This window comes from Amblyomma mixtum, chromosome 2 (assembly GCF_055824585.1).
Source record: "Amblyomma mixtum isolate Tamu chromosome 2, ASM5582458v1, whole genome shotgun sequence".
NCBI classification, from domain to species: Eukaryota; Metazoa; Arthropoda; class Arachnida; order Ixodida; family Ixodidae; genus Amblyomma; species Amblyomma mixtum.
In genome coordinates, this window is record NC_143013.1 from 90,582,673 (window position 1) to 90,609,793 (window position 27,121).

The 27,121-nt window shown below is 49.9% G+C and overlaps 1 protein-coding gene across 1 annotated transcript in view; it reads left to right on the forward strand.

The window, feature by feature from the left end:
* The window catches only part of LOC149360112 (SEC14-like protein 2), a 65,532-nt gene that overhangs the window by 19,779 nt on the left and 18,632 nt on the right, over nucleotides 1–27,121 (forward strand). Inside the window, exons 2-4 of the mRNA XM_089572180.1 lie at nucleotides 4,295–4,364; nucleotides 8,593–8,636; nucleotides 12,401–12,463. Of these exons, the coding sequence (XP_089428306.1) occupies nucleotides 4,295–4,364; nucleotides 8,593–8,636; nucleotides 12,401–12,463 (177 nt within the window). The remainder of the gene's footprint in view (nucleotides 1–4,294; nucleotides 4,365–8,592; nucleotides 8,637–12,400; nucleotides 12,464–27,121) is intronic.

Below are 27,121 nucleotides of genomic sequence, written 5' to 3' on the forward strand. Positions count from 1 at the left end.
TCTTGAGACAATTTTTTTCATATTGTTACTCCTTTCGTCCTTACGCATTGGCTTCAGTGCCGCCATCACTGGAATCTGCCAGTCTACATAGTAGACGATAAATATCAAACAGAGTCAAAGAAAAGAATTGTTGCGCATTTCCGGCGGAAGACTCGCTGCTGACATACCCGGCGATTGCCTCGATAAGCCGCGTTTCCTACCTTGAGGCAGCACTGTACGTGCAATGTATGCGACTGTGAATAGCGTGCGCCTGCACGGTTGCCTCACAGGCAGGCATATCGAGGATCTCTACGCGTTGTGGTGCAAATCTAGGAGCCGGCATTTAATGTTTCTAGGTCGCCGGACTGCGCCCTGTGAACGGGAAGTTTTAGCTTTACACTAGAGCTTCTGTCTTGCATGCGTCACTTCATTGCGTTCGTTAAGTGCCTCCTGCCGTTACTACTGAAAAAAAAAAAAACGAAAATTCGTTTTGAGGAAATGAAATGGCGCAGTAACTGTCTCACATATCTCGGCGGATACTCGAAGAGCGCCGTAAGGGGAGGGATAAAGGAGAGAGTGAAAGAAGAAAGGAAGAGATTCTGTAGTGAAGGTCTCCGGATAATTTCAACCACCTCGGAATCTTTAACGTGCACTGATATTGCACAGCACACGGGCGGCTTTTGCGTGTCATCTCCATCGAAACGCGGCAGCCGCGGTCGGGTTCTAACGCGCGTAATCAGACTCAGTAGAGGAACTCCTTAACCACTGAGCCACAGAGACGGGTCGTTACTACTGCTTGTAACCGGAATTACGTGCACAGTCTACGTCGAAAGTCTTGAGGCCACAGATTCTTCTTCTGAGACTTATATGAGGCATTTGTGACACGTCTGAAGGTTGAAATTTTCGGAGGATAAGGATTTACCCACGAAGATTCATAGGTACATTAAAAACTAACACTACGGGGAAGAGCTTTCGCCAAGATTGCTCGTCCGAAGATGGAGATCTTAGTACATGCGTAAAAGGAAAAAATAATGTATATGCGAGTTATCTATGTGTTCGAAATCATACTGCGAACATGGCATGATCCTCTAAAGCAAGAGGTGTCGCCTCAAAGTCAATTCGTAGTGCTTTTTGCGTTGTTAGCAAGTTTCATTTCGTTATATATTGGACACCAGATCTTAGTCTAGTCCAAGCTCCCTTAAGTCACGGAGTAAGAGCGATCACTTTCAGACCGTCATGCGATAATGCTATTCTTTATTGGGACCAGGTGTTCTTTTGTTCACATGCTAATGAAAATCCGAGACCTACTGGGCTGCGATGACGTCGAGATACCAGACATCATCACTGAAACAAAACAAATCTTCAGATGCTCTAAGGGAGAAGTGTCAGCTCTACGTGTTATTAAAACGTTCTACAGTAAGTCGCTTATATCATGACAAGAAATCGGCTACACGTTCTCCCCATGGGTTGGAAGACGTCCTTACAATATCCCGCACGAAACCTGCGCTTCTGTAAAAACTCTAAGGAAAGATGAAAATAAAGCGGACTAACAGACCAAAACTGATTGTCATGCGCTTAGAGGATATGTTGGACGTCAGCAGTGCCATGGGATTGCGGTACCGAACGGAGATACAAGGCCCAGAGGGCCTCTTGACATCGGTCCTTGTGATTGAGAATGTTGAGAGAGATGAAGCTCCCGCACTCTCATCATCAACATCACCGTCACCGGCATGATGATGAGCACTGCAGGACAGAAGCTTCTCCCATATCTGTGCAATTAACTCTCAGCCGTCGTCTAAAAATCCCCTGCCTCGAGAGTCAGGAAGGGTGCTAAGTTCTCCCGTAGCCGATTAACCACAGATATCGCATCCGTTCTGTATTCGCAATAAAACGAGCGACGCCATTCAGAAGGAAGCATCGTCTAAAGCTCGCACCTTGCTGAAATTATTCAACGACATGAGCGGTTGCGCCACGGCTATTTGGACGCGATGCGACCTGGCGCGTTGCCCATACCTCTTTTGCCTTTCATTTCTACCATCTCTTTCTCTCATGGTGTGTTCCATTCTAGTATCAAAAACAACTACTACTACTACTACTACTACTACTACTGCTACTACTACTACTACTACTACTACTACTACTGCTACTACTACTACTACTACTACTACTACTACTACTACTACTACTACTACTACTGCTACTACTACTACTACTACTACGACTACTACTACGACTACTGTTGTAAAGAGCACTCCACAAACAAGCACCGTGCCTTAAGGCCGCTGCTTGCTTTTGAAAACATGGCGCAACAGCAGGATAATAACACGGAATGAAGGAAGCGTCAGCACAAACTGGGTGAAGGAATGCAAGTGCTCGCCCCCGCCGCGGTAGCTCAGTGGCTACGGCACTCGGCTGCTGGCCCAAAAGACGCGGGTTCGATCCCGGCCGCGGCGGCTGAATTTCGATGAAGGCGAAATTCTAGAGGTCCGTGTGCTGTGCGATGTCAGTGCACGTTAAAGAACCCCAGGTGGTCGAAATTTCCGGAGCCCTTCACTACGGCGTCCCTCATAGCCTCAGTTGCTTTGGGACGTTAAACCCCAATAAACCAAACCAAACCAAACCAAGTGCTCGCTTTAATTCATGCGGTACGTTATCAGGCACGAAATACAAAAAGTTGTCGAGCAGCTATTTTTCACGGAAAGCCGTTGTTCGAAAGTCAATGCCGGTTTGATTAACGCAGTATGAAATAACCGCTTCGACGTCTGAAACGCTCGAGTGAAATCTTGGAAATAAGCCAAGTACGCAGCGCCTAGCGTGAGCTTTTAATGGGGCGAAATTGTCCTGAGATCAACAACACAAAAAAGGTTCCGCGTTTTTTCAAAACTTCACGCAGCACTAAACGTGCGCCGGTCAACAGATGTGTTGATGCCGACGTGCCTCGGTATGGAACTAACCTCACCCGCCAGCCTTTTCAAGTTCATGCACAAGAAACACTGCTTAGTGTGACGCAACTGTGGTATGGGTTCATCTGAGATGCGCGAAGAGTTTTTGTGCTTTTCCAGAGACTCGCTGTGGAAATGGTCGTGTAGAATAAAGAGGGAGGACAGGCTTTGTACCCGTCTTCTTTTATTTATGAGGCTTACACCACGTCAGCAGCTATTTGCCCTTGAAGGGCAAAACCAGTAAATTAAGCACGGCTCTTTTAGCACGTATTCCGGGCTAAATCACACAAGCCCCAGAATAAAGTGTTTTGAGGAAGGCACAGTATTGCTGCGTGGTGACTGAAGTCCGTTTTCTTATAATCTCTTCCTTGTGTGTCGTCGTTAGCGCTTCTGTCTTCACTCAACACGATACGTATCCGGTATGTTCGCATGAGCACGTTTCCGTAAAGTGCGTACCTGTGAGCTTTCGCGTTTTTTTTTTTTACGTGAGTGTGCTTCCGTGTCTTCTTTGAACCAGTGTGCAGCAGTGCGCGTGTGCAAATGGAGCTCTGCGCAGTAGCGGGCCGTCTTTGTTTTGTCATATCTGCTCAGCGGAAAAGAAAAAATAGGCCATAGTGCCTCTTTCCTACGAGAGCAACAAAGGGGCAGCATATCTGCCACTCAACTCGACAGACACGTTCCAAAACTTTTCTTTGGAAACGGAGCTTGTTGACACTGTGCTCGCTCGCAAGAATGTCTCCTCCTACACGAGGAAAAGCCGGATCCCTTGTTTCTAAGCCTGACGCGGCTCGCAGGACTCGGTTGCTTGTACGGATGGATCGTCGTGGGGACATGACATCGACCCGCTTGTTCACCACAGAGCGCAAAAACTGCACTTCGCAGCTCTAGTTACTTCGCAACAACCTGTAATGACTCACAACACTAAATGGGGCGACCAGTGTTAGAAGCTACCGTTCTTTTTAGCAGCATGCGGACCAAGTTGAACGAACGGTTCCTCAAAAGCGTTTAATTGACAAAAATTTCTGTTCTTCTGTGATTTTCATCGCCTTGGGGAATTTTTGCATATCGCCTCTGTCGAAATGCGACCGCCGTGACCGGGATCAAACCCTGCACCCTTCGAGGCATTTAGCATAGAGGCATCAACATGCACTATATCCCATGTTCCTGAAATAAAATAAGCTAGGACACTAAGCCCAGGTTTGGAGCTCTTGCGCTTATTTGTGTCTCCGCTTTGATTCCAGCAAGAGCAATGCCTAAATTGTTTTTTTAAATTACGATGGACTGGCTAACGTGACGGGCATGGAGAGATGTCGGAAATATTTTCAGTTGCTGCCAGATTTTCGCCTTCATTGAAATTTTTTTCTTTGCCACAGTTTCGCAAGAGGGTGTCTGACGTCACCAAGCCAGACAACTCGGACCACTACCTTTTGAGGTGGCTACGAGGTGAGCAATCATCAGTGACAGTGTGACCTAGGCGTACGCCTGCGTTTAAAGACGTTCACGTAGTTGCACCGAACATAAGACAGTCCTCCCTCAAAACGCAAGCCCTTCTTTTTGCCGTACATTATGTCGCTTATATAAATCCGAGATTATATTGTACCCTCATCCAGTACCACAAAAAAACATTTGAACTGTACAATTCTTTGGCAGTGAATGTGAAAAACGTTTTGACTAGCATATGGGTGATGCTCACAGATAACACTTGCCTTCCATTGTAAAGGTGTAACGCGGTGAAAATGAATCGGGGACTGCGTACTGCAAGAATCTTTCCTCGAAGAGAAGTTTATTGGACTGATTATTCATACAAAGGGACCATAGTCCCTCACAAAGACAAAAACAACAAGGCAGCGACTAGTGTCGCTCAGTACAAACAAGCTATGAAACAAGAACACGACGGCGACTGCTGTCGCCGTTCACACAAAATCATTCACAGCACAGAATGTTCAAAGGGTCCATAATGTCCAGGCATCGCGGGGGGAAGCACGCTCACTAAATACGACGAACGCGCACCGACATCGCGCACCACACACGCAAGAATCTTTCCTAGGTTAGTACATTTCCACCCGCAAACGAAAGCCAAATGAGAGAGCGCACGCTACTCCGAAATAGTTTTGGTCACACCGAAAACCGCCACTTAGACTCCTCTAGAGCGTTCCATCTTGCAAATCTGATGCTCATTTTCTGCACAGAACCTCGAGAATCCTTTAGGCCCAGGTTACGTAGTGGCAGCTGCATGTCGTCACTTGCCAATAACTCCCGCAATGCCCAAAATTGAGAACCCTGGCTATCAAGGAAGGTCCCCTATGCGATAACTGAAACGCAGCCAGCAGTTCATTAGGGATCTTTAGAATAGCGTGACTCTGTCGGTTAGTGGTATAAGGGAATAGCGGAGCATCAACGTGCAGGCGCAGGACAATAATGCACGCCCCTCCGGTTATTGTCCCGCACATGCGCACTAGCGCTCCGCTAATTCCCCTATGCCGCTAATCGACAGGGTCACCCTATATTTAAGGTCCCTAGTATCGCGTGGAGGTGGTATAAGGAGCAAGTGCTGCATGCGAGAGGAGAGCTAGCCATGATACAAGCAGCGGCCGTGGATGCTTTTATACAGTTCTAAATACTAATGAATAATCTGGCCAGATTCATTTCGCCATTAACTACGACTACCATGACTACCACAGTGAACCTGGAATGTAAACTCACCTCATTATGCGCTCATATGTCGTTTAGATAATAATTCTGCACCTAAATCCCTCTGTGTTTGTATCATAGAATGGAGACGATTGTGTCAACGCTCCAAAGCTGAATAACTAAATGCCTACCGTGCATGACCAGCAGGCTAAGCTTCTACACAATCGGCTCGACCGCTTAAGCGGACGTCCCTTTACTTTGGCAAAGATTATCTAAAAAAGGAAGTAGCTCGTATAAAAACAGCTCGCTGTGCCCATAAATATTAAGGGCTAATCAGCAGCCTTATCAGCCCTGTTAAGCGTGAAAGAAAGCCAGGCTCCTCGTGACTGTCAAGCTGTGGTGGCGCGGGCTCGGTGCGTTACGCTATATTTAGAGGAGCGCCGGTGTCACCCCATCCAGAGGCTTGTTTGGGAAACTGTCTGGGCAGTTTGAAGATAGTGTGCTCTATGGAAGCTCGGCTTCTGCCATAAATATCCTACATATCAGGGCGGCACGTGGCGGCGATCTTCTGGCGACATTATTCGCAGCGTTGAGTGAGCTTCGCATGTTTTAAGGCGAAAGCCTTTAATGCCTCATCGTTGTCGACATAAGGTTGTCAGCAGTAGTATCACGCTTTTTCTGGCCAGACCAGAAAAAAAAATTTTGTGCATGGTGAGATTCGAACCAACATCCTTCCGTTCAGCAGTCGAGCGGGCTAATGGCTACGCTACTTCCTGCTTTTTTTTCTTTCTTTCATGATATTTTTAGCTTGTTTTGTACAGAAAGGATATATATGCATCTGTGTGTGTGCATACACACACACAAAGAACCTATTTACAGAGGACCTAGGTAGGCGCTACAAAGGCGTCGAATCAGACGGATGCCTCCTAAACGCCCTCCAGTGTCTCCAGCATTTAAGATACACAAACAATTGTGTACGTAATTAACATCTTAGCCACACAGCAGTGACACAAGCAGCAACACCGCACAAAAGGCTTTCGCCTCACCGCCCTTTACGTCAACAAAGTGCCGCCCCCCCCCCTGAATATTTTTATATATTTAATTTTATTTACGTTTTTTCTTTCGTGCAGCATTCGTCTCTCAAATACGATCTTGCAACGAACGGTGACATACTTTAGTCAGGCAGCTTTGCAGCCTTGCCTTCTACAATACAACAGCGAATATTAATCACAAAATTTTAACCTGACTGGTTACTGCGTGCTTAGCAAGGAACGGGTTGAACTGCGCGGCCGATTCGTTTAATGCACACTGTGCGCATACAGGTTGTGGTTAAGTAACCCCAATTAATACTTTACGCGTTGCATGATATGTGTTGCACACGTCATTTGTCCAGTGACGAAATCTCAAACACCACGCCCACATTCCGCTGGCACTAGCGTCATCTAATAGGGCGCCTTCTTGATTGACCTTTTCTGTCGACCGCCTGTCCGCTGTACCCACAGCCACGGTGTTGGAGTGCGGAGCACGAGGTTACGGGATCGAGTTCCAACCTTGGTTTCCGCATCCTAAAATGAGGCGAAACACAAAAACGGTTGTGCGCTGTGTGCTATCAGTGCACATTAAAACACCAGATCAATACGGAGCCCTCCACAACGGCAACTCTTTTTCTCTGCATTTTTTGATCTTCTTTTATTACTTTCCCCGAGGCGTGGCTGATCTGTCGTCATCAGTGAGCAGTTATTGCGTCTTTTCTTTCTTCATAACCATCTAACTACTATCAAGTTCGTTCCTTTCTGCACTGCAAGACATTGAGTTCCCGTTCACGGCGCGAAACACGTCCACCGTTCCATCCCTAGGGAATGCAGCAAAGCTTTAAGCTTTCGGAAATTATAATTGTTCTCTAACGAAGCACTGAGGACGAATAAAAGTTCATGTGCCTATGTAGTACCGCATTCTGATCAAAATGAGAGAGTCTTGTCTTACCACAAGAAAAAGTACACCTTTGATGAGAGCATTTTGTTTTAATAAATTGGCCGATTATTTCCTCCCATGAATACCGGGCGGTTCACCCGCCTTATTTCCGCATTTAAAATTAGAAAGTTTTACATAATGGTTGCGAGGCCGCCGCGGTGGCCCAGTGGTTATGGCGCTCGGCTGCTGGCCCGAAAGACGCGGGTTCGATCCCGGCCGCGGCGGTCGAATTTCGATGGAGGCGAAATTCTAGAGGCCCGTGTACTGTGCGATGTCGTGCACGATAAAGAACCCCAGGTGGTCGAAATAATCCGGAGCCTTCCGCTGCAGCGTCTGTCATAGCCGCAGTCTCTTTGGGTCGTTAAACTTTCATAACAGTTTCGTGCTAGTCTTCCTTGTTAGGTACGGTCAGCTCCCTATTCCAGAGTCTCTAAGATTAAAACTGGGCGAGAATGGGAAGTTTTGACCGGATGCGCACAACGCTAGGAACAACTCGAGTTTTGTTGTTGTTGTTTTTGTTTTTTTTTTGTTTTTTCAGAACAAGCTGGTGACGAGCCTCACATTTTTCCTTAAGTACTTAATGCAGGGATTGGAAATTATTCGCCTAGTAATGATGCCGAGAACATCATTGCTAACTATATGCGTGTTTTTGTGCGGTTGATTGGTGTTTAACGTCCCAAAGCGACTCAAGATATGAGGGACGCCTTAGTGAATGGCTTCGGGAATTGCGACCACCTGTGGCTCTTTAACGCGCACTGACAACACACAGTATACACGGGCCTCTAGAATTTCGCCTTCATCGAAATTCAACACCGCATCGAACCCTCGTCTGTCGGGTCAGCACCCGAGCGCCATAACCACGGAGCCACCATGCCGGCTCAGTATGCGTATGTAATATGTGTATGTAATACCTGTAGCTGCTCAGCAATAATGCAGAACACTAGTGTTGCTGCTCTAGCAGCCCGGATATACGTAAGTCCCTCTTCGTTGCCAGCGGCACATGCACACCTAGTCGTCCATCACTACTGAAAGCATTCGTCTCTGATTCAAGATGTTCTACTCTTTGCAGCGAGGGAGTTCGATGAAGTCAAGGCGGAGCACATGCTACGACAGGTGAGATATCTTCGTGCCCTACCTCTTGGACAGTGACAAAGTGTCGCCAGGACCATCGGTGAAGGGGCGCCACCTCGCCAATCACTGCGGTTGGGAGGGAAGAAGAGATAGGAGTGGCCTTACTATGTATTTTCCACCTCCCACCCTCACTCTATAGCAGTGGCTGGCGCGTCTGCCATAATTCATACTGTGGTCTCGTTATAGACGCAACCACGGTTATTCCGTTACGCAGTGCAACACTCAACGCGCAGCTTGGAAACTCAAATCCTATCTGTCTGCCTATCGCTTTTGACTCCGCCAACCTCGAGCGCACGTGTCGTGTCCCTTCTGTTTGTGTTTGCATACAAGAACCGGTTGCGGAAACAGCCAAGCAGCGAAGAAAACCGAGAGGGAAAAAAAGCGAGATGCAATCGCTTCAGGCCGTTGGCAGCGTCACGGTAATAGTACGCCGTGCTTAGATAAGTGATACGTTTGCGCTTGAGGCATTGAAAAGCGAATAAGATTGGGCAATTTTGTACGCTGGCCTACGAGCACGTGGCAGGCTCCGGAAGGGGTAAAGACGCGTGCGGGATGCCAAACCGCCACGATTACGCAAATAGCAGCCGGGAGTGTCCGAGATTTGCAAACCGGCAATACGGGCTGAGCAGTTCTCAGAGAGAAAAGCTGCTGAATTACGACATCAGCGAACGAGCTAGAATGGGGCACTGTCGAGGCAAGCGTTGCGTGAAGATAAAGTAAGTTTCAGGAATTAATCAAGGTAAGAAGAAACTGAGGACTGAATATTTGTTGAAGTGGAATAACATTCAGGAGCAAGAACACAGTGACTCCCGACTAGGAAAGAAGCGTTGGATTTGTACAAAGGTAACCTTGGGTGCCCAGCTAACTTGCATCGTGTCGGGCGAGGTTAGATTGAAAATTGGTTTTTGAGAAAAGGAAATGACGCAGTAACTGTCTCACGTATCTCGATGGACACCCGGGCAGCGCCGTAAGGGAAGGGATAAAGGCGGGAGTGAAAGAAGCAAAGAAGAAATAGGTGGCGTAGTGGAGGTCTCGGGTATAATTGGCTGTGGTTTATCTCTGGTTAAAAGTAGAGGATTGCGAAAGCAACATCTGCGCGGAGCCATATACTGTTGCGTAAGCTACATTGCCCACAGTCTCGCCGTTTCGCGTGCTCTTGCACCACCATACCGTGCAAGTGCGAGGAGCAAAGTGACGTCACTACGCACAACTGGCGTGTCTCGCCGCGCGCGCTCGCCTTCCTTTCCTTAAAATGATCGGAGTGTAAAACGTTGACAACGCCAACGACAATGAACACAATGCACGCCGATGGCCTATGGCTTCAGCGCCGCGTTTCTGGCACAACCTTGTAAATGCCTGCAGCTTACATCTCTCTCACACCACCCCACGTACCTACAAGCCCGATTCAGGTGTCCACTGACCCAGGGAGCCATTATGCGCACTTCCTTTCCTTAATATGATCGCAGTGTTAAACGTGGTCAACGCTAACACCAATGATCACAACGAAAGCCGATGGTCTATGGCTTCAGCGCCGCGTTTCTGGCACAACGTTGTCAATGCCAACGCATGCAGCGCACACCTGTCACTGCCGCCGCTTAGCTTAAAGCATGGTTGAGGTGTCCCTGTTCCACAAGGGCAGTTATGCGCCTTCCCTCTGGTTCAGGTGTTCACCGAGATGTGTACACCTCGCCCTCACCTCATGCTACGCATATCCTGGCATAGCAGAGCTAAGCTGCACCCAATTTTATATACACCACAAACCACGCAGATGGCGATGCGCAATCCCTACTGCGCATCAGAGAGGGAGACATTTCGCCTTCAGAACGTGAACAAACTAGGCAGCGTGATGGTGAAACACAACAGACGCGGATATAGTAGGTAAACTTCGAATGGACTGAGCCTCAACTTGAAAGAGACACACTAGCGAGAGGTCACATTTTGAAAAATGGTCACTTCCTGGTAAAATCACCGCCGCCAATTTTTCCATGCGAAACCCCTATTCCAAAATTTTGTCCAGGTGCCGTTTTTGCACAGCTTAGAAATTATCACACTCGCTTTGATTTAAATTATTCCAAAGCATTTCATAAGGGTTTCTTTTCATTTTTTGAGGATACATGCTATGCTGTACCTTGAGTAGGTCTGGGAACGTAAAAGAAACTCTCGCAATGTCGATATCATTACAACCTGTTTTTAGTAGACATGCTATAATGCGGCGGAGTTTTTTATCTTATCTGGAGCCGTACCGTTTCCAAAAGGGTTGCTTTAGTAGCTTAGCAAATGATGTGAGTGCCGCTCGTCATCGTGGAGTAAAGGTAGATAAAGCGTATACATTGAATTTCAGACTCCTAAAGAGTACTTTTCTAATCCACGTACCATTGCCGAGGCAACTGACAGGTGCTCAACATACCAAGGTTGAGGTCGGCATTGTACTGTGTTAAATCTTTTCAACACAAAAATCATAAAAATTCATTCGCGATCAGCGCATTCATTCATTTATTCATTCATTCATTCATTCATTCATTCATTCATTCATTCATTCATTCATTCATTCGTTCATTCATTCATTCTCAGTGCCCTCAGTAGCTCGCAGTGCGAGAGTACCAGGCTTGGGTGAGGAACACAAGCCCAGAAGCAGCTGCTTTAAAGTTTCCATTAGATGGAAGTAGGCTCCAAAAAACAAAAATGGAAAGTAGAAACAAGGAATAAAAAGGAAGCAGATTATTAAGGCACAAATAAGCAAGAATCAAGCAATCTAGTTAAGTTAGAACGAAACATACTAAGTTTAGCAGAACGGCCAGGCCTAAACGAAATACCGAGGTACCAAACAAGGCAGGGTACAAAAGAAAGGGAAGGTGTAAGTATATGGTCATATGGTATATAGGGCAAAGCGAAGAGTTATCCAGAATCAAGATAGCACGAGGTAAAGAAAAGAGCCTACTTCAAAGCAAAACATAACATGTAATTGCAATTGTCGTTTTACTATCCCCGAAGTTATTGCCGCGAGATCATGAGAGGGAAATAACCAGAAGAATAAGAATGGGGTGGAGCGCATATGGCAGGTTCTCTCAGGTCATAGATGGCAATTTACCAATATCCCTCAAGAGAAAAGTATACAAAAACTGTATCTTAAAGGGCCACTGACCAGGGTCCGGACATTTTTGAAAAACAAGCCCACTGCATAGATGAGGCACCGAAGATAACCTCTGCAAAATACTAGAGCCATGCGCGCCCCGAAAAGCTGCGAAAATTTAAATCAAAGCCCGCTCGTTCTTTCCTTCAACAAAAACGTCCCCGCCCCACTACTCTGAACCCCGTTGACGTCATGGGGGTTACTTTCGCTAAAGGCACTCCATTGGTGCATCGTTCTGACTGACGGGAGAAGGTTGGGCGTAGCCTTGGCGTCGCGTCGTCTGCACAACGCTTTCCGCAGCGCCTTCTGTTTTGGCACATGCCTAGAAACCCGCATGAAGGAACAACAACAAAAAAAAAAAACTGCGGAGGGAGCGTATGGCGACAGCCTTGAACCCTAGCCAGAAAAAGTAAAAAATAGTAAAACTGAGTGAGTTGGTGGGCGGATGAGATTAAGAAGTTTCCGGGGATACGGTGGCCGCAACTGGCGAAGGACAGGGTTAATTGGAGAGACATGGGAGAGGCCTTTGCCCTGCAGTGGGTGTAGTCAGGCTGATTATGATGATGAAGTATTATGGAGCGATAATAATCAGTGAAGTTAATCTTTTCCTTTGCAGAGCGTCACATGGAGGAAGAAGATGGGCTCCGACACCATCCTCTCGGACTACCAGCCTTCCGAGGTGAGCTTGGTTTTCCAGGCGAATGTTTTCTTGACACCGAAAACACCGCTAGCATTTTTTTCGGTGATGCAAGAGGGTAGAAAACACGCACATGTAAGCCCAAAAGTGAACTTAAAGCCCTATTCTGATGGATAAATGATGAGCAAGAACTTGCGACGCTTTTTATGCTTGCAGTGTTTGTGGGTCTAAGTCAAATAAAACAAATGAATAAAAAAAATAAATATCCGCAACTGGGATTCAAAACCGCGGCCACGCGAACAAATCAGCTTCACTGTCCTGTCCGCGAAAGCACTTTTTTTATTTCTTTCATGGCATTTATTTACATGGTTTTGAACAGAAAGGATATATATACACATGTGCGTGTATAGACCTTTTTCCGTTTTAGCCTCGCTCCCAGCGCGCCAAACACCGCCATGTTGCTTTCCTCCTCTCTGGCTGGTTCGGAAAGGCGCGGTGTCCGTGCGTCCCGTGCGTTCTCTGCGGTTCTCCGTGTTTACTGTATGCGGTTGCTTAGCTGTAGTAGCCCGATTTGGGTGTATGTGCGATTAAATCTGAAACGAGGGCTTCGGGAAACCACAGCGCAGTCGTCTGCGGTTCAAACAACTACAGGAAGCGAAGGCGGCTTGAAGCGGAGCAGTGTGAAGAACACAGAGCCACGGCGGCAGTGCGGTTGTGGGCTGTTTCAGCTACACATACCTTACACGCGAGCACCTACTGCTGATGTCGCTAAGATATGTGTCGTCTGTGACCCTTGCAAAATCAAAACATAAGTAATAATTAGGGCAAATGATGCAGCAGCACTGTGGGTTACGTGAAACATTTCTGTTATAACTGCCGACACTGGCGACTGATTATTAATGACAACGGCACTGTAAACTTAGCTATTTGACAGTACTTGAAAGCCATGATGCATTGCACAAATTCCACAGCTGTTTGCGTGTAGTAAATATCAATAAACCAGCAGGACTTAAAAAACTGAAGGCCGCAGCTTTGACGTGTCCACCTTGCATCGTGACACCTCATGCTTTGACCAAATACTAATTTCAACTGACGTCATAATGCAAAGTGCCGATTGTTTAAAAGAACTGTGCCTATTAGGGACGTGCAATCAGCAGGCGGGTGGTGGTGAAAACATTTATTAAATCATAGGGAGAGGTGTTGGGGGTCGTGACCTGAAGGGTCACGCCCTTACAACAACTAGGTGGGATGCCTAGACAGGTACCCCATTGGCGTTTGCCGCAGCCCGGGCGCGCTGCGTTAAGGCCCTTTGGGCCTCGAGGGTGCAGCAACCGGACAGGGTCGCCTCCCAGTCCTCTCGGGTGGGGTTTGGGATAGGGGGTAGGGATGGGTTCTGCTGGCAGGCCCACACCATGTGGTAAGTGTCAGACACCTCCCCACAGTGTGAGCACCGCCCGTCGAATTGAGGATCGAAATGTTGCAGAGTTGCCGGGCACAACATCGTGTTGGTGAGCAGGCGCAGGAGTACCCGCTCGTTGACCTTCCCCAGTCCTTTGCACGGGGTGGGAAGAGTTTGGTGCGTGGATTTGTAATACTCGCATATTTCTTTAAAAGTATAAATCGGATTGAAATCAGTGTCCTGGTCGGCGTCGGGTCCCGTAGGAAATGCCCGGAGAGAGAGCGCGCGGGCGGCGGCGTCGGCTGCCTCATTTCCGTGGACGCCTTGGTGACCTGGAGCCCAAACGAGAGATCGGTGCGCGGGATCCGAGTCTCGGCTACAATTTTGGTAAATGCGATAAGCTAGGGGAGTAACCCACCCTTGCGTGACGTTACGGCAAGCCCCTCGCGAGTCGGTGATTATGTATTTGGAGGAGGTGTGAGAGGCTGCCAAAGCGATGGCAACCTCTTCTGCGTGAATTGCTGACTGGGCCTTGAAAGTAAGGGCGTCTACTGTTTTACCCTCGTGGACAACCGCGGCCGTGTACCATCCCCTGGGGTCCGGGCCGGACGCGTCCACGTAGAAGACTCCTGGTTTGCTCCGAAAATGGCGGTCCAAGGCTTCCGCCCGCGCCAGGCGCCTGCCATTATGATCCTCTTTGGACATATTGGTGGGGAGAGGCCGCACGTGGAGGGCGCGTCTCCAGTGTACGGCGCGCAGTGCCCACCCGACCACACGCACGCGCTTTTTCGCTCTTTCGGCATAAATCAGAGGCCGCACCCGATACGGACCAAGCAGATACGCCCCTCAGGAACTGTCGCAGCAGGTGCACCAGTTTCGAGTGTATAAACTACATCGCGTTCGAAGGCCACATGCCTCTCTACTACATCTTTTTCCGAGTTTAACGAAATGTCAGACGACGCGAAGCTTCAAATCCAGTTTCCTCTTTTCCTGCGACACTTAGCTTCGACGCGCGCGGCGCCGACGGATGCACTGGCGCTCCAAAGAGCGCGGCCACACACTCGCATGTTCACCCTGTAAGAGTGGACCACCCTACATTTGCACGCTTCACCAGTTATTTTACCGTTAGTGCGAAGTAATCAAGAAATTTATGCAAAGCCAAAAGCCGCAACAAAATTCTGTACGCTTATGCGCTCCAGCGGTGCCTTCTCCATGTAGCACTACAGAAAGTACCGTTTTTTAGGACAGTGCAGAGGGAAAATGTAGTGAAAGACGCGGTCGAACGCAGTTTTAATCTGTTCGTGTCACCGGCGCAATGCAGACCAGACCACTTGAGCGCTTGACAGCAACACTGCTGTTAGCTCGGAACGGAGCGGTTTTTCTTTTATAATTATAACTACAACAGAAAAGCGCTCAGCAAGTTTCGTGCTCGCATTGATAAATGTCTCCATTATAGATACCAGAAAGCCGTTAAATTAATTGCGCACACTGGCGTAGAAGCGCGCCTCCAATGTCGATTTTCGGCACAACTTGCAGGGAAACATCCGCGTCGCCGCTCGCCTAAACACGGGCCATTTTGTTCACAGCTGCTCAGTGCATACAGTGCAACACTTTTCAGGTCAAAATCATGCAAAAATCAACACTCAGATTAGGCTGAACAGCGCGGCGAGTACTCGCTGCCTGTATTGCAGCGGCAGCCACCCAAGCCAACATGGCGGAGAAATCGGCCAGACGCACGGCGGCGCTGCTGTCGAAAGATGGCCGCGCGCACCTGAAAAAGGTCTATACACACAGACAAAAACAACTATTTACAGAGCACCTAGGTAGGCGCTACATGGCACAAACATGAGAGTATGCATATTGAACTAAAAGGCCAGTAAGGATATACAGCGCCTGAGGAGACGAAACCAATTCGGTAAAAAGTCCAGTTCTTTGTAAATGTTCGTTACCTGCAGCAACTTTCGGCTAAAACGAATTCTGGGTGAAACAACAGGTCCAAAGTTGCGGTCTTGCATGCGCGTTCTCCAAAGTCTATGAAGTCCAATCAGACGAATCATATCATAGGGGTTTGAGTCAGGTTGGGAAACAACAAGGTAGTGCACACTGTAGGATATGGTATTTACTATTTATTTATTTATATTGTTACGTGGCCCGAAGTCTATGTCGGCACAAGGACGACCGGAGCACAGGGTCCAGATCACAGCTAGCCCCGAGCGGCAAGCGCGCACACACTGGGCACTTCCTCTGCGTCGTCTTCACGGAGATTATCCGTTGCATGGCCCCCCGGTCGGAAAAGCACCGTCTCGGTGCTCATCACGGCAGTGAGGGGGACTGCAAGACGTAGGGCTTGAGGCGAGAGACGTGCACAACATCGGTCTGATGCTGAGAGGACGTGGCACCGGGGAAGGCCGGAGCGATCTCGTAGGTGACTGCGGTGACTTGGCGCAGGACACGGTACGGGCCGATGTAGCGGGACAGAAGTTTTTCAGAGAGCCCCACGCGGCGAGATGGCGACCAAAGCAAGACGAGGGAGCCAGGGGTGAAGGAGACCACACGGTGACGGCGGTTGTAGAATTCCTGCTGAGAGGTCTGGGAAGCGAGGAGCCGGGAGCGTGCGAGTTGGCGAGCGTGGTCAGCGCGGGTAATGGCGTCGTGGGCGTAAGCAGACGGCGGAGCAGTAGAAGTGGGAAGCAGCGTGTCCAGAGGCAGCAGGGGCTCGCGGCCATACAAAAGATAAAAAGGGGAGTAACCGGCAGTGTCATGGCGGGAGGAGTTGTAGGCGAAGGTCACATAGGGGAGAGCGGTATCCCAGTCGCGATGGTCCGGAGAAACGTACATAGCCAGCATATCGGTGAGAGTGCGATTGAAGCGTTCTGTGAGGCCGTTCGTCTGCGGGTGGTAGGCGGTGGTGAGCTTATGTTTCGTAGAGCACGATCGAAGAATGTCAGCGACAACTCTGGACAGAAAGCATCGGCCTCGGTCGGTCAGAAGTTGACGGGGAGCTCCATGATGTAGGATAAGGTCGGTCAAAAGAAAGTCGGCAACATCAGTAGCCGTACTGGTGGGCAGTGCGCGTGTGATCGCGTAACGTGTAGCGTAATCTGTGGCAACAGCTATCCATTTGTTGCCCGAGGCGGATTCCGGAAATGGTCCCAAAAGGTCTAAGCCGACGCGATGGAAAGGTTCGGGTGGGACGTCAATGGGCTGAAGCAGACCGGCTGACAGAGTGGTGGGGCGTTTCCGGCGCTGGCACTCATCGCAGGCAGCAACATAGCGGCGTACACAGCGGTAGAGGCGCGGCCAAAAGAATCGACGACGCACGCGGTCGTAAGTACGGGAGACACCCAAGTGACCAGCAGTGGGAAGATCATGCAGCTCTTGGAGGACAGCAGTGCGAAGGTGCTCGGGGACAACGAGAAGGAGGTCGGGGCCATCCTGGCTAAGGCTCCTGCGGTATAAAACTCCATCACGGAGCACAAAGCGGCGCATCGGAGGGTCGAATGGGGCGGTGTTGAGGCGGTCGATAATGGAGCGCAGCTCGGTATCGCGGCGCTGTTCTTCGGCCTTGTTAGCAAGGACAGAGAGGGAGCACAGATCATCCACGCTGTCAGTGCCAAGATTGTCACACGGGCCAACGGGGTAACGGGAAAGGCAGTCGGCATCAGCGTGCAAGCGGCCAGACTTGTAGAGTACAGAGTAATTGTACTGCTGCAGGCTCAGTGCCCAACGACCAAGCCGTCCTGTAGGGTCTTTCAAGGAAGAGAGCCAGCACAACGCATGGTGGTCAGTGACAACTGTAAAGGGGCGGCCGTATAAATATGGGCGAAATTTCCCAACAGCCCAGACAAGAGCTAAGCACTCGCGTTCGGTAATTGAGTAATTCCGCTCCGGGGCAGAGAGGAGACGGCTGGCGTACGCGATCACACGGTGCTCTCCGGATTGTCTCTGTGAGAGGATAGCGCCGATGCCGTAGCCACTGGCGTCGGTGCGAACTTCAGTGGGAGCGGTCACATCGAAGTGGGCGAGAACTGGCGCGGTAGTAAGCTGCGATATCAGGTTGGAAAACGCTTGTGCCTGGTCGGGTCCCCAGATGAAGGTGGTGTCTTTCTTCAGAAGGTTGGTTGGTTAGGGGGCGGGCGATGTCGGCAAAGCCTTGCACGAATCGACGAAAGTAGGAGCAGAGCCCCAAGAAGCTTCGGACGTCGTTAGAAGAACGTGGCTGGGGAAAGTCTTTGACGGCTCGGATCTTCTCAGGGTCAGGGTGGACCCCCGTATTGTCGACGACATGACCCAAGATGGTGAGCTGGCGGCGCGCGAAACGGCACTTAGACGAGTTGAGCTGCAGGCCGGCATGACGAAAGAGGGAAAGGATCTGGGAAAGGTCAGTGATATGAGTGGAAAACGTGGGCGAAAAGACAATGACGTCATCGAGGTAGCACAGGCAGGTGGACCACTTAAAGCCGTGCAAAAGGGCATCCATCATGCGCTCGAATGTGGCTGGCGCGTTGCATAATCCGAAAGGCATAACTTTGAATTGGTAAAGCCCATCAGGTGTCACAAAGGCGGTCTTTTCACGGTCCTGGTCGTCTACAGCAATTTGCCAGTAGCCGGAGCGAAGATCTATGGATGAGAAAAATTTGGCACCATGAAGGCAGTCAAGGGCGTCATCGATACGCGGCAAGGGGTACACGTCCTTTTTGGTGATCTTATTCAAGTGGCGATAATCAATGAAAAAACGCCAGGAGCCATCCTTTTTCTTCACAAGTACGACGGGTGAGGCCCAGGGACTGTGCGAGGGTTCGATAATGTTTTTCGCGAGCATTTTAGTAACTTCCGCATTGATAACTTGACGCTCGGCGTGAGAGACTCGATACGGGCGGCGGCGGATGGGAGGGGCATCGCCGGTTTCAATGCGGTGCCTGACGGCGAGAGTTTGGCCCAGCGTCCCGAAGTCTATGTCGGCACGTGGCCCGAAGTCTATGTCGGCACAAGGACGACCGGAGCACAGGGTCCAGATCACAGCTAGCCCCGAGCGGCAAGCGCGCACACACTGGGCACTTCCTCTGCGTCGTCTTCACGGAGATTATCCGTTGCAATATGTTCAAAATACCTTACAGGGCCCAGAAGGGCATTGAGTAAGGGGGGCAAAAACAATAGATACACACAATAGATAGAAACAATAGACTACACGAGGTTATGTGTATGTACAGAAAGCGGCTATATATATGGAGAGAGAGATAAAGAGAGGGGGAAAGGCAGGGATGTTAACCAGAAAGGTTTCCGGTTGGCTACCCTGCACTGGGGAAGGGAATGAGGGGATAAAAAGGGAAGAGAGAAGGAACGAGAGACAAAGTCACAATCTAGCAAGCAAGGCAGTCTCTCGGAAAGGCAAAACAGTGCCTTGTGAGCCTAGGAAGGTAGTCGGCTGTTGAGGTCACGGGCCGAGGTTGGGCCACGGGCCCTCTGTGAAAGGGCGGGGATAATCGCTAAATGTTGGGCAGATTCGGTTCACAGATCACCAGAATGGGAAGCGGTTGTGTCTGAAATCCGGGGCTGGAGCCCACGGGCATTCCACTGAAAAATAAAAGCTTGCTTGATTTTCTTCCGAAAAGATAGTTCCGGGGGAGCCATGGTGTCTTCTATTGTAGAGTTGCAAGAACTGGCTGTAGCGCGTCCAGTACTTGCAAAGCGTTGTGTGCTACTGGTGTGCGTAAGCTGGACAGCAGATCACGCATGACATTCATCAGTGACGTGAGGATTGGAATCACTTGCATAACTTGGCCATGGTCGGAATCATGCCTTTTGCCCAGATCAGTCGTAGGTGTCACAGACATGGGGTGCGGCAACGTACCTGACGCTGTGCGCGCTCTAGGCTTTGGTATAGTGGTGGCCACATGGTATCAGAGGCAGGAGGTCGTGAGTCACCAGTCGCCGGGCTTTCCTGATCTGTTGTCTGTGGAGGCGGACAAACTAAAATCACGCCGCTTGTGACTGCACCGCCCTAGCTTGACAGGAAACAACGCTGCTAAAAGGAAGGCAGAGATACACACCGTATCAACAGCGAAAGCCAGTACGGTAGAAAGTCTCTTTCATCATGAACGTCTCTCACTTGGAGCATCAATCGACTGAAATTGGCTTCTGGCTGAAACAAAAGGTTGACCATTGCGGTTCAGCAAGCGCGTTTCCCACAGGCTATCAAGTCCAATGAGGAAAAACATGTCACGTGGTTCGCACTTAACTTGAGTAACCGCAAGGTAACGAACACTGTAGGAATTTATAACAGGCTTTCTTTAGCGTCCTCTGCAACACATCCCGAAAAAAAAAATCGCGTCTTTCCATCTAATAAAACAGTGTACAGTGAAACATTGGTTTCATGTACATGGCAAAGATGGCAGTTAAGAGAAGGCACAAAAAACTACAAAGAATGTTTACTACTTTCGAATCGGAGCGAAAGCACAGATTTGTGCAACGTAGAAGACGGTGAGCAGGCAGTGTCGCGGGACGGAGTGGATGGAAGTTGACGAAGACGATCTCAAAGCAGAGCGCGACAGTCTGGTGTAGTTTAACACGATGCGTGTTGACTCATAAATGGAAAAAAAAAAAAAGCCGCGATAGCCTTGTGGTCTCGCTGAGCGACCCTTAAAGGAGATCTTTTCGCGCAGCCGCAGGTTCGACTCCCAGTCATAGATATTGATTCAGTTTCTTTTTCATGGTTTGACCTCTAACTGAGCTGAAGGTCAAATTTACACGCTGCGCGATTGAATCCCGAGGTCCCGTAATAGAGCCTTCGCTTCAAAAATGTATTTTTCTGTGTAGCCACATGTTAACAGGTAGAGCTTCAGTGTGTAATTTACATGAAAACGTTTTGGTGCAAGGAGAAATCCGCATCTTGCACACTCGCGTTAACACATCATGACCCTTGAGGTCAAAGTACACAGAACGATAAAATGGCGTCGGAAAGAACATCTTTATCAAATCCTACAGACTCTTACGCGAAACGGAAGATAAGCACTGGTTAGAAAATCGAACTGTCAAAGACCGCGCGGACGCACAAACTTCCTGCATAAAGCCCAGTAAAGAGGGGCGCTCAGTACAAACTGATGAAACCACTAAGCTTGGAAATATGGTCATGTAATTAATCGGCAAGATTGCTCCAATAATCGGCTGGGAACAGTCACAAAAAGCATAAACTGGCAACTAACTGCCTCACATACAGGTGAACTAAGCCCAATCCTTTTGCACAAGCAAGCCTGAAAAGTTTATCACATCGCATCGGCTTGAAATTGAACGCCCAAATAAAAGTCGCAAGTATTCGATGAAGAGACTGGATGTAATGCCTAGCGCAGTGCAAGACCTGAGGTACGTAATAATTTCTTGTTGTCAGAAAGGTGTTCCAGGCTTGAACGCGACCCAAAATTAAAACTCGATGTTAGGCAAAACTCTGAGCATAACGCTCGACGGCCGTAATCCGCTCCGACGCCAGGATATTTAGTCGGCACGCTTCGTGTTAAACTGTAGCACACTCTAGCGCTGTGCATTGCACATTGTCTTCTTCATCTACTATCACTACTATCAAACTAATATGGCTGGCGAATGGCGGAGGCTATGCGTTTCGGCTCTGGCGGTGCACATATCGAGTGTAGATGGGCAAAACGGCTCACATCAATGAGCGGCTCCGAACGGCTGAGCTCTTTGAATTGGACCGGTTCATTTGAATGGCTCATCGGCTCACTTCAATATGGGAAGGTATCTGGGTCGCTCAGGAGCGAGACGGATCCTTTGAGCCTCTCCTTTAAAGAACGAGTGAGCCGTGGTTCTTTTGAAAAGAGGAAGCCGGCTCTCTCTCTCGTTCAGTGAGCCATGCCCGTAGATGTCGCGAACCATTCCGTCGGAGCCGAGTCTTATGCTGGGTGCGACTTCCGCGCCATCTATTAGTGGTGCGAGAAAGAAATTGCTTTCCCGCCCTTCCTCGTAACAGTCACAACAACCACCCCCACACCTTTGGCTGTCTTTTGAACCGCTCTTTTCAAAGGGACACTGAGGACAACGCTATAAATTTTTTTGTTAGTCGGTGGTGTTGGTGTTTACAACTTCATTGTCACAAAATTGAAGGGAGTAGTTAGGGCTGTGGCGAGTCCAGGGTGGCCTCCAGTCGGGGGCGACCTCTTGAGCTCGCGTCGTGAGAGCCAGTTGGGTTTTTCTCTTGAACTGGCCAAGAGCCTGTCCCATTCCTCCGCGGAGGGAGCTCGCAAGAGTGTCGTCGGGGGGGGGGGGGGGGGGGGGGGGGGTTGCTAACGCATTCCCTTAAAATATGGTCTTGGGTGGCGTGCGTCCCGTCACCGCAGTGCGGGTATGCTGGGTCATATTCACCGTTTGTGATTAAACATAATCGGTAGGGTCTAAGGGGTACGTGCATCTTTGCTCACGATAAAAGTTTGTAATCTCCGCGTACGAGCGAGGCTCCTCGGCTGCGGTGTCCGTTTCCGAAAGGTCTCCCGTCCCCCGGTTGGTTAAACCTCGGGCTAGACGGTCGACTCCTTCGTTTCCGGAGTTACCCGCGTGAGCCAAAACCCATACGACATTGATGTTGTGATCGAGAGTTCGGTTGCGCAGAATTCGCACTGCGAGCGCGCTTACCGAGTTTTTGGCGAAATTTTGAATGGTACTCTTAGAGTCGCTTAGAATAGTTTGGTCCGGGAATCCGCGATGGCCAGACCGATAGCTACTTCCTCTGCCTCGCGTATAGAGCTAGCGTGAAAGATTTTGGCGTTAACGAGGGCTGACTTTGGAGTGGTCATACATGTCACGTATGTTCCGCCTTTGATGTGGTGAGCTACGTCAACGTACACTGCTCGTGGTTCATTCTCGTACTGTTTCTCAAGGGCCTGCGCCCTTGCTTTCCTGCGGTCGTCGTGTCTGCCTGGCAGCATGTTCTTGGCTATTGGTTTAACAACTAGTCCACTAGTGATGTCGACTGATAAACGTGATGTTGCACATACCTCCTCAGCGGGGTGGATGTGGAGTTTGTCGACAATTACGCGTCCACAGCAGTGCACGACAAGTGGATCACTTGTCGCGCACTGCTGCGCGACGTGAAATCCGGTAGTTAGGCCTTTTGTGGCTTTGCTACCGCTTGTCCGGCCGCGAAAGGTGCATTTAATTGCGAAAAGATTTGAATTCAAAGTTGAAAAACTTTTTTCCCGCCGTTACTATTCGAACTCTGGACTCTCTGGTGACCACATAAGGCAGCAGTGATGTAAAGCGGCGGAAAAGGAAACGGGGACTTCGGGATAGCTGGCGGAGAGCGCAGCACTCCCGCCTAGCAGCAGCCGAAATGAATACTGCCGGCTGGGCGTTGAAGGCCACTATCAGCCGTCGTCGCTTCGTTTACCTTTGCACCATCCTTAAGATGGATCCCGTTCTTGATTCCGACAACAAAGTTCTCGCGAACAACTGCGGCCTGCAATCAGCGACCTCAACCGCACACAGCGTGCGACGCTTTTGAGGGCTCAGGCGGCGGGTCTGGCAGGGAAATCCTAGCGCCGATGAGTCGGCAGCGTCGCTCTCACCGCCAAGCCACCTTCGCTTCTGATGTGTAGCGACTGGAACGTGCGGGCATATTTAAATTCTGTAATAACAGTCCTCGTAAGGCTGATTATGCAGGCCAGTGTATTGGTACATTGACGAAGCGAAGACGCCGAGCGGTGCGTTCGCTAACGTGGAGGTGCGTTGAACATTGGCTGTACAAAGCTATTTTTCATTGTCGCAGTTGCGTGCCGTTGCACGAACTTTGTCCGAGCAGCACTCCGCCTGTGTAAATCAAGGCGCTTAACGAAACCATGCTGGCACGCGGAACAAATGACCACATGGAGGAATGCGTTTTCAAAACAGAACTTGTATGCTTCAATATCGATCAAACAAGTAACCTTCATGCACCTTTTTTGGCCTCAGAGATCTGTGGCCCTGTTCTAGGTCACTTCGATTCGCCTGCACCACGTGAGTTTTCGCGGTGCTGCACTTCGCCATTCGTTTCAGCGCTGCAAGATGGCGCCGTCTGCACGACGCCATTCGTTTCAAAAAAGGGCAGACGTTGTGCAGGTCTAGTTCAGGAAAACTGTAGGTCCGTTCGATTCGCTTGCACTCCCTGCACCAGTTCTGTAAAGTTCCGCGGCGGTGCCGTGAGCGTGCACTTCCTGCAATTCAAGTGCACTTGGCGCTGGCTGCTTCCAAATCGAATGGTCGATTGCAGGCCTGGTCGTCGCTAGCCTTGGCATCGCCACCAGATTCCAGCCAGCAGCCTGGCCCCCATATCAACGGCCGCCAACATCCTGAACCACGTAAAGAATTTTCAAACAGCATATCGCAGCGAATAAATGATGCCATGAATCATCCTCAATGCAACCTCGCGGCAGCTAAGCGAGATGCACGTTTGTTCTTTTATTCAACACGACTGTGGTGTGCGCACACCGACTTGCATGTTAAGCGGTTAATGTTGCAAAAGCGTGCGTCATGCTGCATGCTCATGGTCGAGAAATGCAAGGCGCCTCGGGGGCTGCCGTTGCCACTTCCGTCACCGCCTTCTCGGGTGGCCAGTCACGTTGCATAAGAGTCGGGCCGGGCACCGTTATCATCGACGAGTAGAATAATTAGTACCTCCGGCCTTTATTGCAAAGCGCAAGCCATCGTCGCAAAAGCCATCGTTGCGCAAGCTGTCGTCTGCTTCCATTGCGGTTGTAGCTGCACCATTTCGGCAGCAACCACGAGGAAGTGCAAAGTTTTCCTGTACTTTCCTGAACTAGACCAGCACAACGTCTGCACTTATTGAAACGAATGGCGTCGTGCAGACTCCGCCATCTTGCAGCGCTGAAACGAATGGCGAAGTGCAGCACCACGAGAGCCAGTTAATGTAGTGCAGGCGAATCGAACGCACCTTGTGCCTCAGTGGTCGGTGCCGAATTGGTGCAGCTGAAGCCGCCATGGAAGCAGACGACGGCTTGCGCTATTGGGATGAACGGCGGAGGTACTCAAATCAATTATTCCACTCATCGAAGAGAACGGTGCTCCACACCAGCCAGACTCTGATGGAAAGTGAATGGCCACTCAAAAAGGCGGCGACGGAGGTGGGGACGGCGGCCCTCGCTGGCATGTACCTTGCATCTCTCGGCCACCGTGCTCCCGACGCAACCATCGCCGGTGTCTTTCCCTCGGACTAATAAAGTTCTAACAATACTTGCAGCCGGTTATGTTAACTAAAAAGTACACACGTGCATGCAGCATTATGCACATTGTTGCAACAACCGCTTAACATGCAAGTCAGCTTGCGCACACCTCAGCCGTGTTCTGTAAAAGAGCAAACTTGCGTTTCACTTAGCTGCGGCGAGGCTGCAGCGAGGCTGATGCATGGCAACACCTCGCTGCGATGTGCTGTTTGAAAATTCTTTTCACGGTTCGGGGTGTTGGCAGCTGTTAATATATGCGCACCACGCTGCTGGCTGCGATTTGGCGGCGACGCCAAGGCTATAGCTATTTCTTCATCACGTTGGTACTTGCGAGATTGGCCTGTGGCGACGATACCTGGCATTTTAGTTCTTTCGCTTTTATACCTTACAAGAGCTTTGTTCTCAGAAAGACTTGTGTTTAGGAGCTGGTGTTCTACTGATACAAGCCAACTTCAGTTTCCCCTCAGTGCCCCTTTAAAAAGAGCGGCTCGAAAGACAGCCCAAGGTATCCGAAGGCGAGGGGAAGGGTAGGAAGGCAGTTGCTTTCTCGCATCGCTAATAGATGGCGCAGAAGTCGCACCGAGCAAAAGACCCGGTTTTGACGGAACGGTTCGGCTCTTCTTGCTCTGCGGCGCCCGGCTCTAAAGATCCCGGCTCTCCAGAAGAACCGCAGCTCACTTAGACTGCGCCACAGCTCACCCGCTCTTTAAAAAGAGCGACGCAAAGAATCCGGCTCGCTCCTGAGCGACCCATTTCTACTATCGGGAACCGCCGCCACCGATCCGGCGCTCTGATTGCCGCTGCACTACGCTTCACAGGGGTGGCATTGGAGATTGAGCGAAGAGAACAATTAAGTTATCGGGAGGTCGCGGGAGATGGCGCCAGGAGCGCGCGCAATTAGAGTAGCGCGCTGCCCCGGCTGTGGAGCTGGTTACAACGGACAACGGCGACGCCGCGAAACGCAGGAACGGGCGCCAAAGAGCTACGCTCTAAAACTCGCAGAGTTTTCGCTCGCCTTGGAAGCGAACGAATGGCGGAAACAGCTGCTACATACCACATCCCAGTCCCGCTTAAGCTGACTTGGACCAAATGACATCTTTGAGTATGTGAGCGCCGACACGTTTAGAGGGTGTGTAAGCTTCGGAATGATAAATTCCACACACCATTCCAAAAGCCGCGCTTGAGGGCAGCTTGAGGAAAAAAAGAGAAAAATTGTAAGTAATAAGCATTCTTGAGTCCATACACACCATGAATCCTGCCTTTCAATTTGCGCAAATTTTCTTCAAGCGCATTCTACGCGGCATCCTTATTTTTGTTGCCTTTCCGGCTTCTGTCTCCTACTTACCGTGCCTTTTCATCCCGCTTCCTCAAGCACTACTTCACCCACTGGTAAAACGCAAAGGTACAAAATTAATCAAAACTCAAAACGTGTTTACGAGTGTGCAACGCGGAGGTTTTAGCGTTAGCTGTGGTTAGCCCTTTACTGAGAACAAATACCTTTTTAATAAACGTGTCATCCTGCTACTAGCCCCGCAGAGCCTAGGCGCGCTGCCAAGTACGCCGGACGAGCCGTCTCAGTCGGCGATATCGCCAAAACATAAAATCACATGACGGTTACCAGCTTGTAAGGCTAATGATGGAGTTTTAGCTCGCCGGTGATCGCAAAGAAACGGTGGCATAATATAGTTGATATATAAGAGGGGATATCCTCTCAGCTAGCCGAGGTTAGCCTGGTGGCTAGCGCATACACCTCGTGCACGCGAGCTGCCGGTAAGTGCGCGAGGGTTCGAGCTCGTATGTCATGGGGGGAGCATTTTTGCCTGTGGATGCCCGAAGGTGCAGTTTTAGCCGTGGGTGCCCGGCGGTAGGCTTGTAGACGTGTGCGCCAACGGCACAAAACCGAGGAAATATCTAGAAACAGGTATCGAAGTAGCCGCTGGGCCACTGCAACGGATGCAAGGCGCTAGCGCATACAGATCGCATGCAGGAGCTGCTGGGAGGTGCAAGAGTTGCTGTAGTTGATGGGCTCGTTGGTAGTAGTTCCATTTTTACCGGTGGGGGCCCGGTGGAGGCAACTTCTGG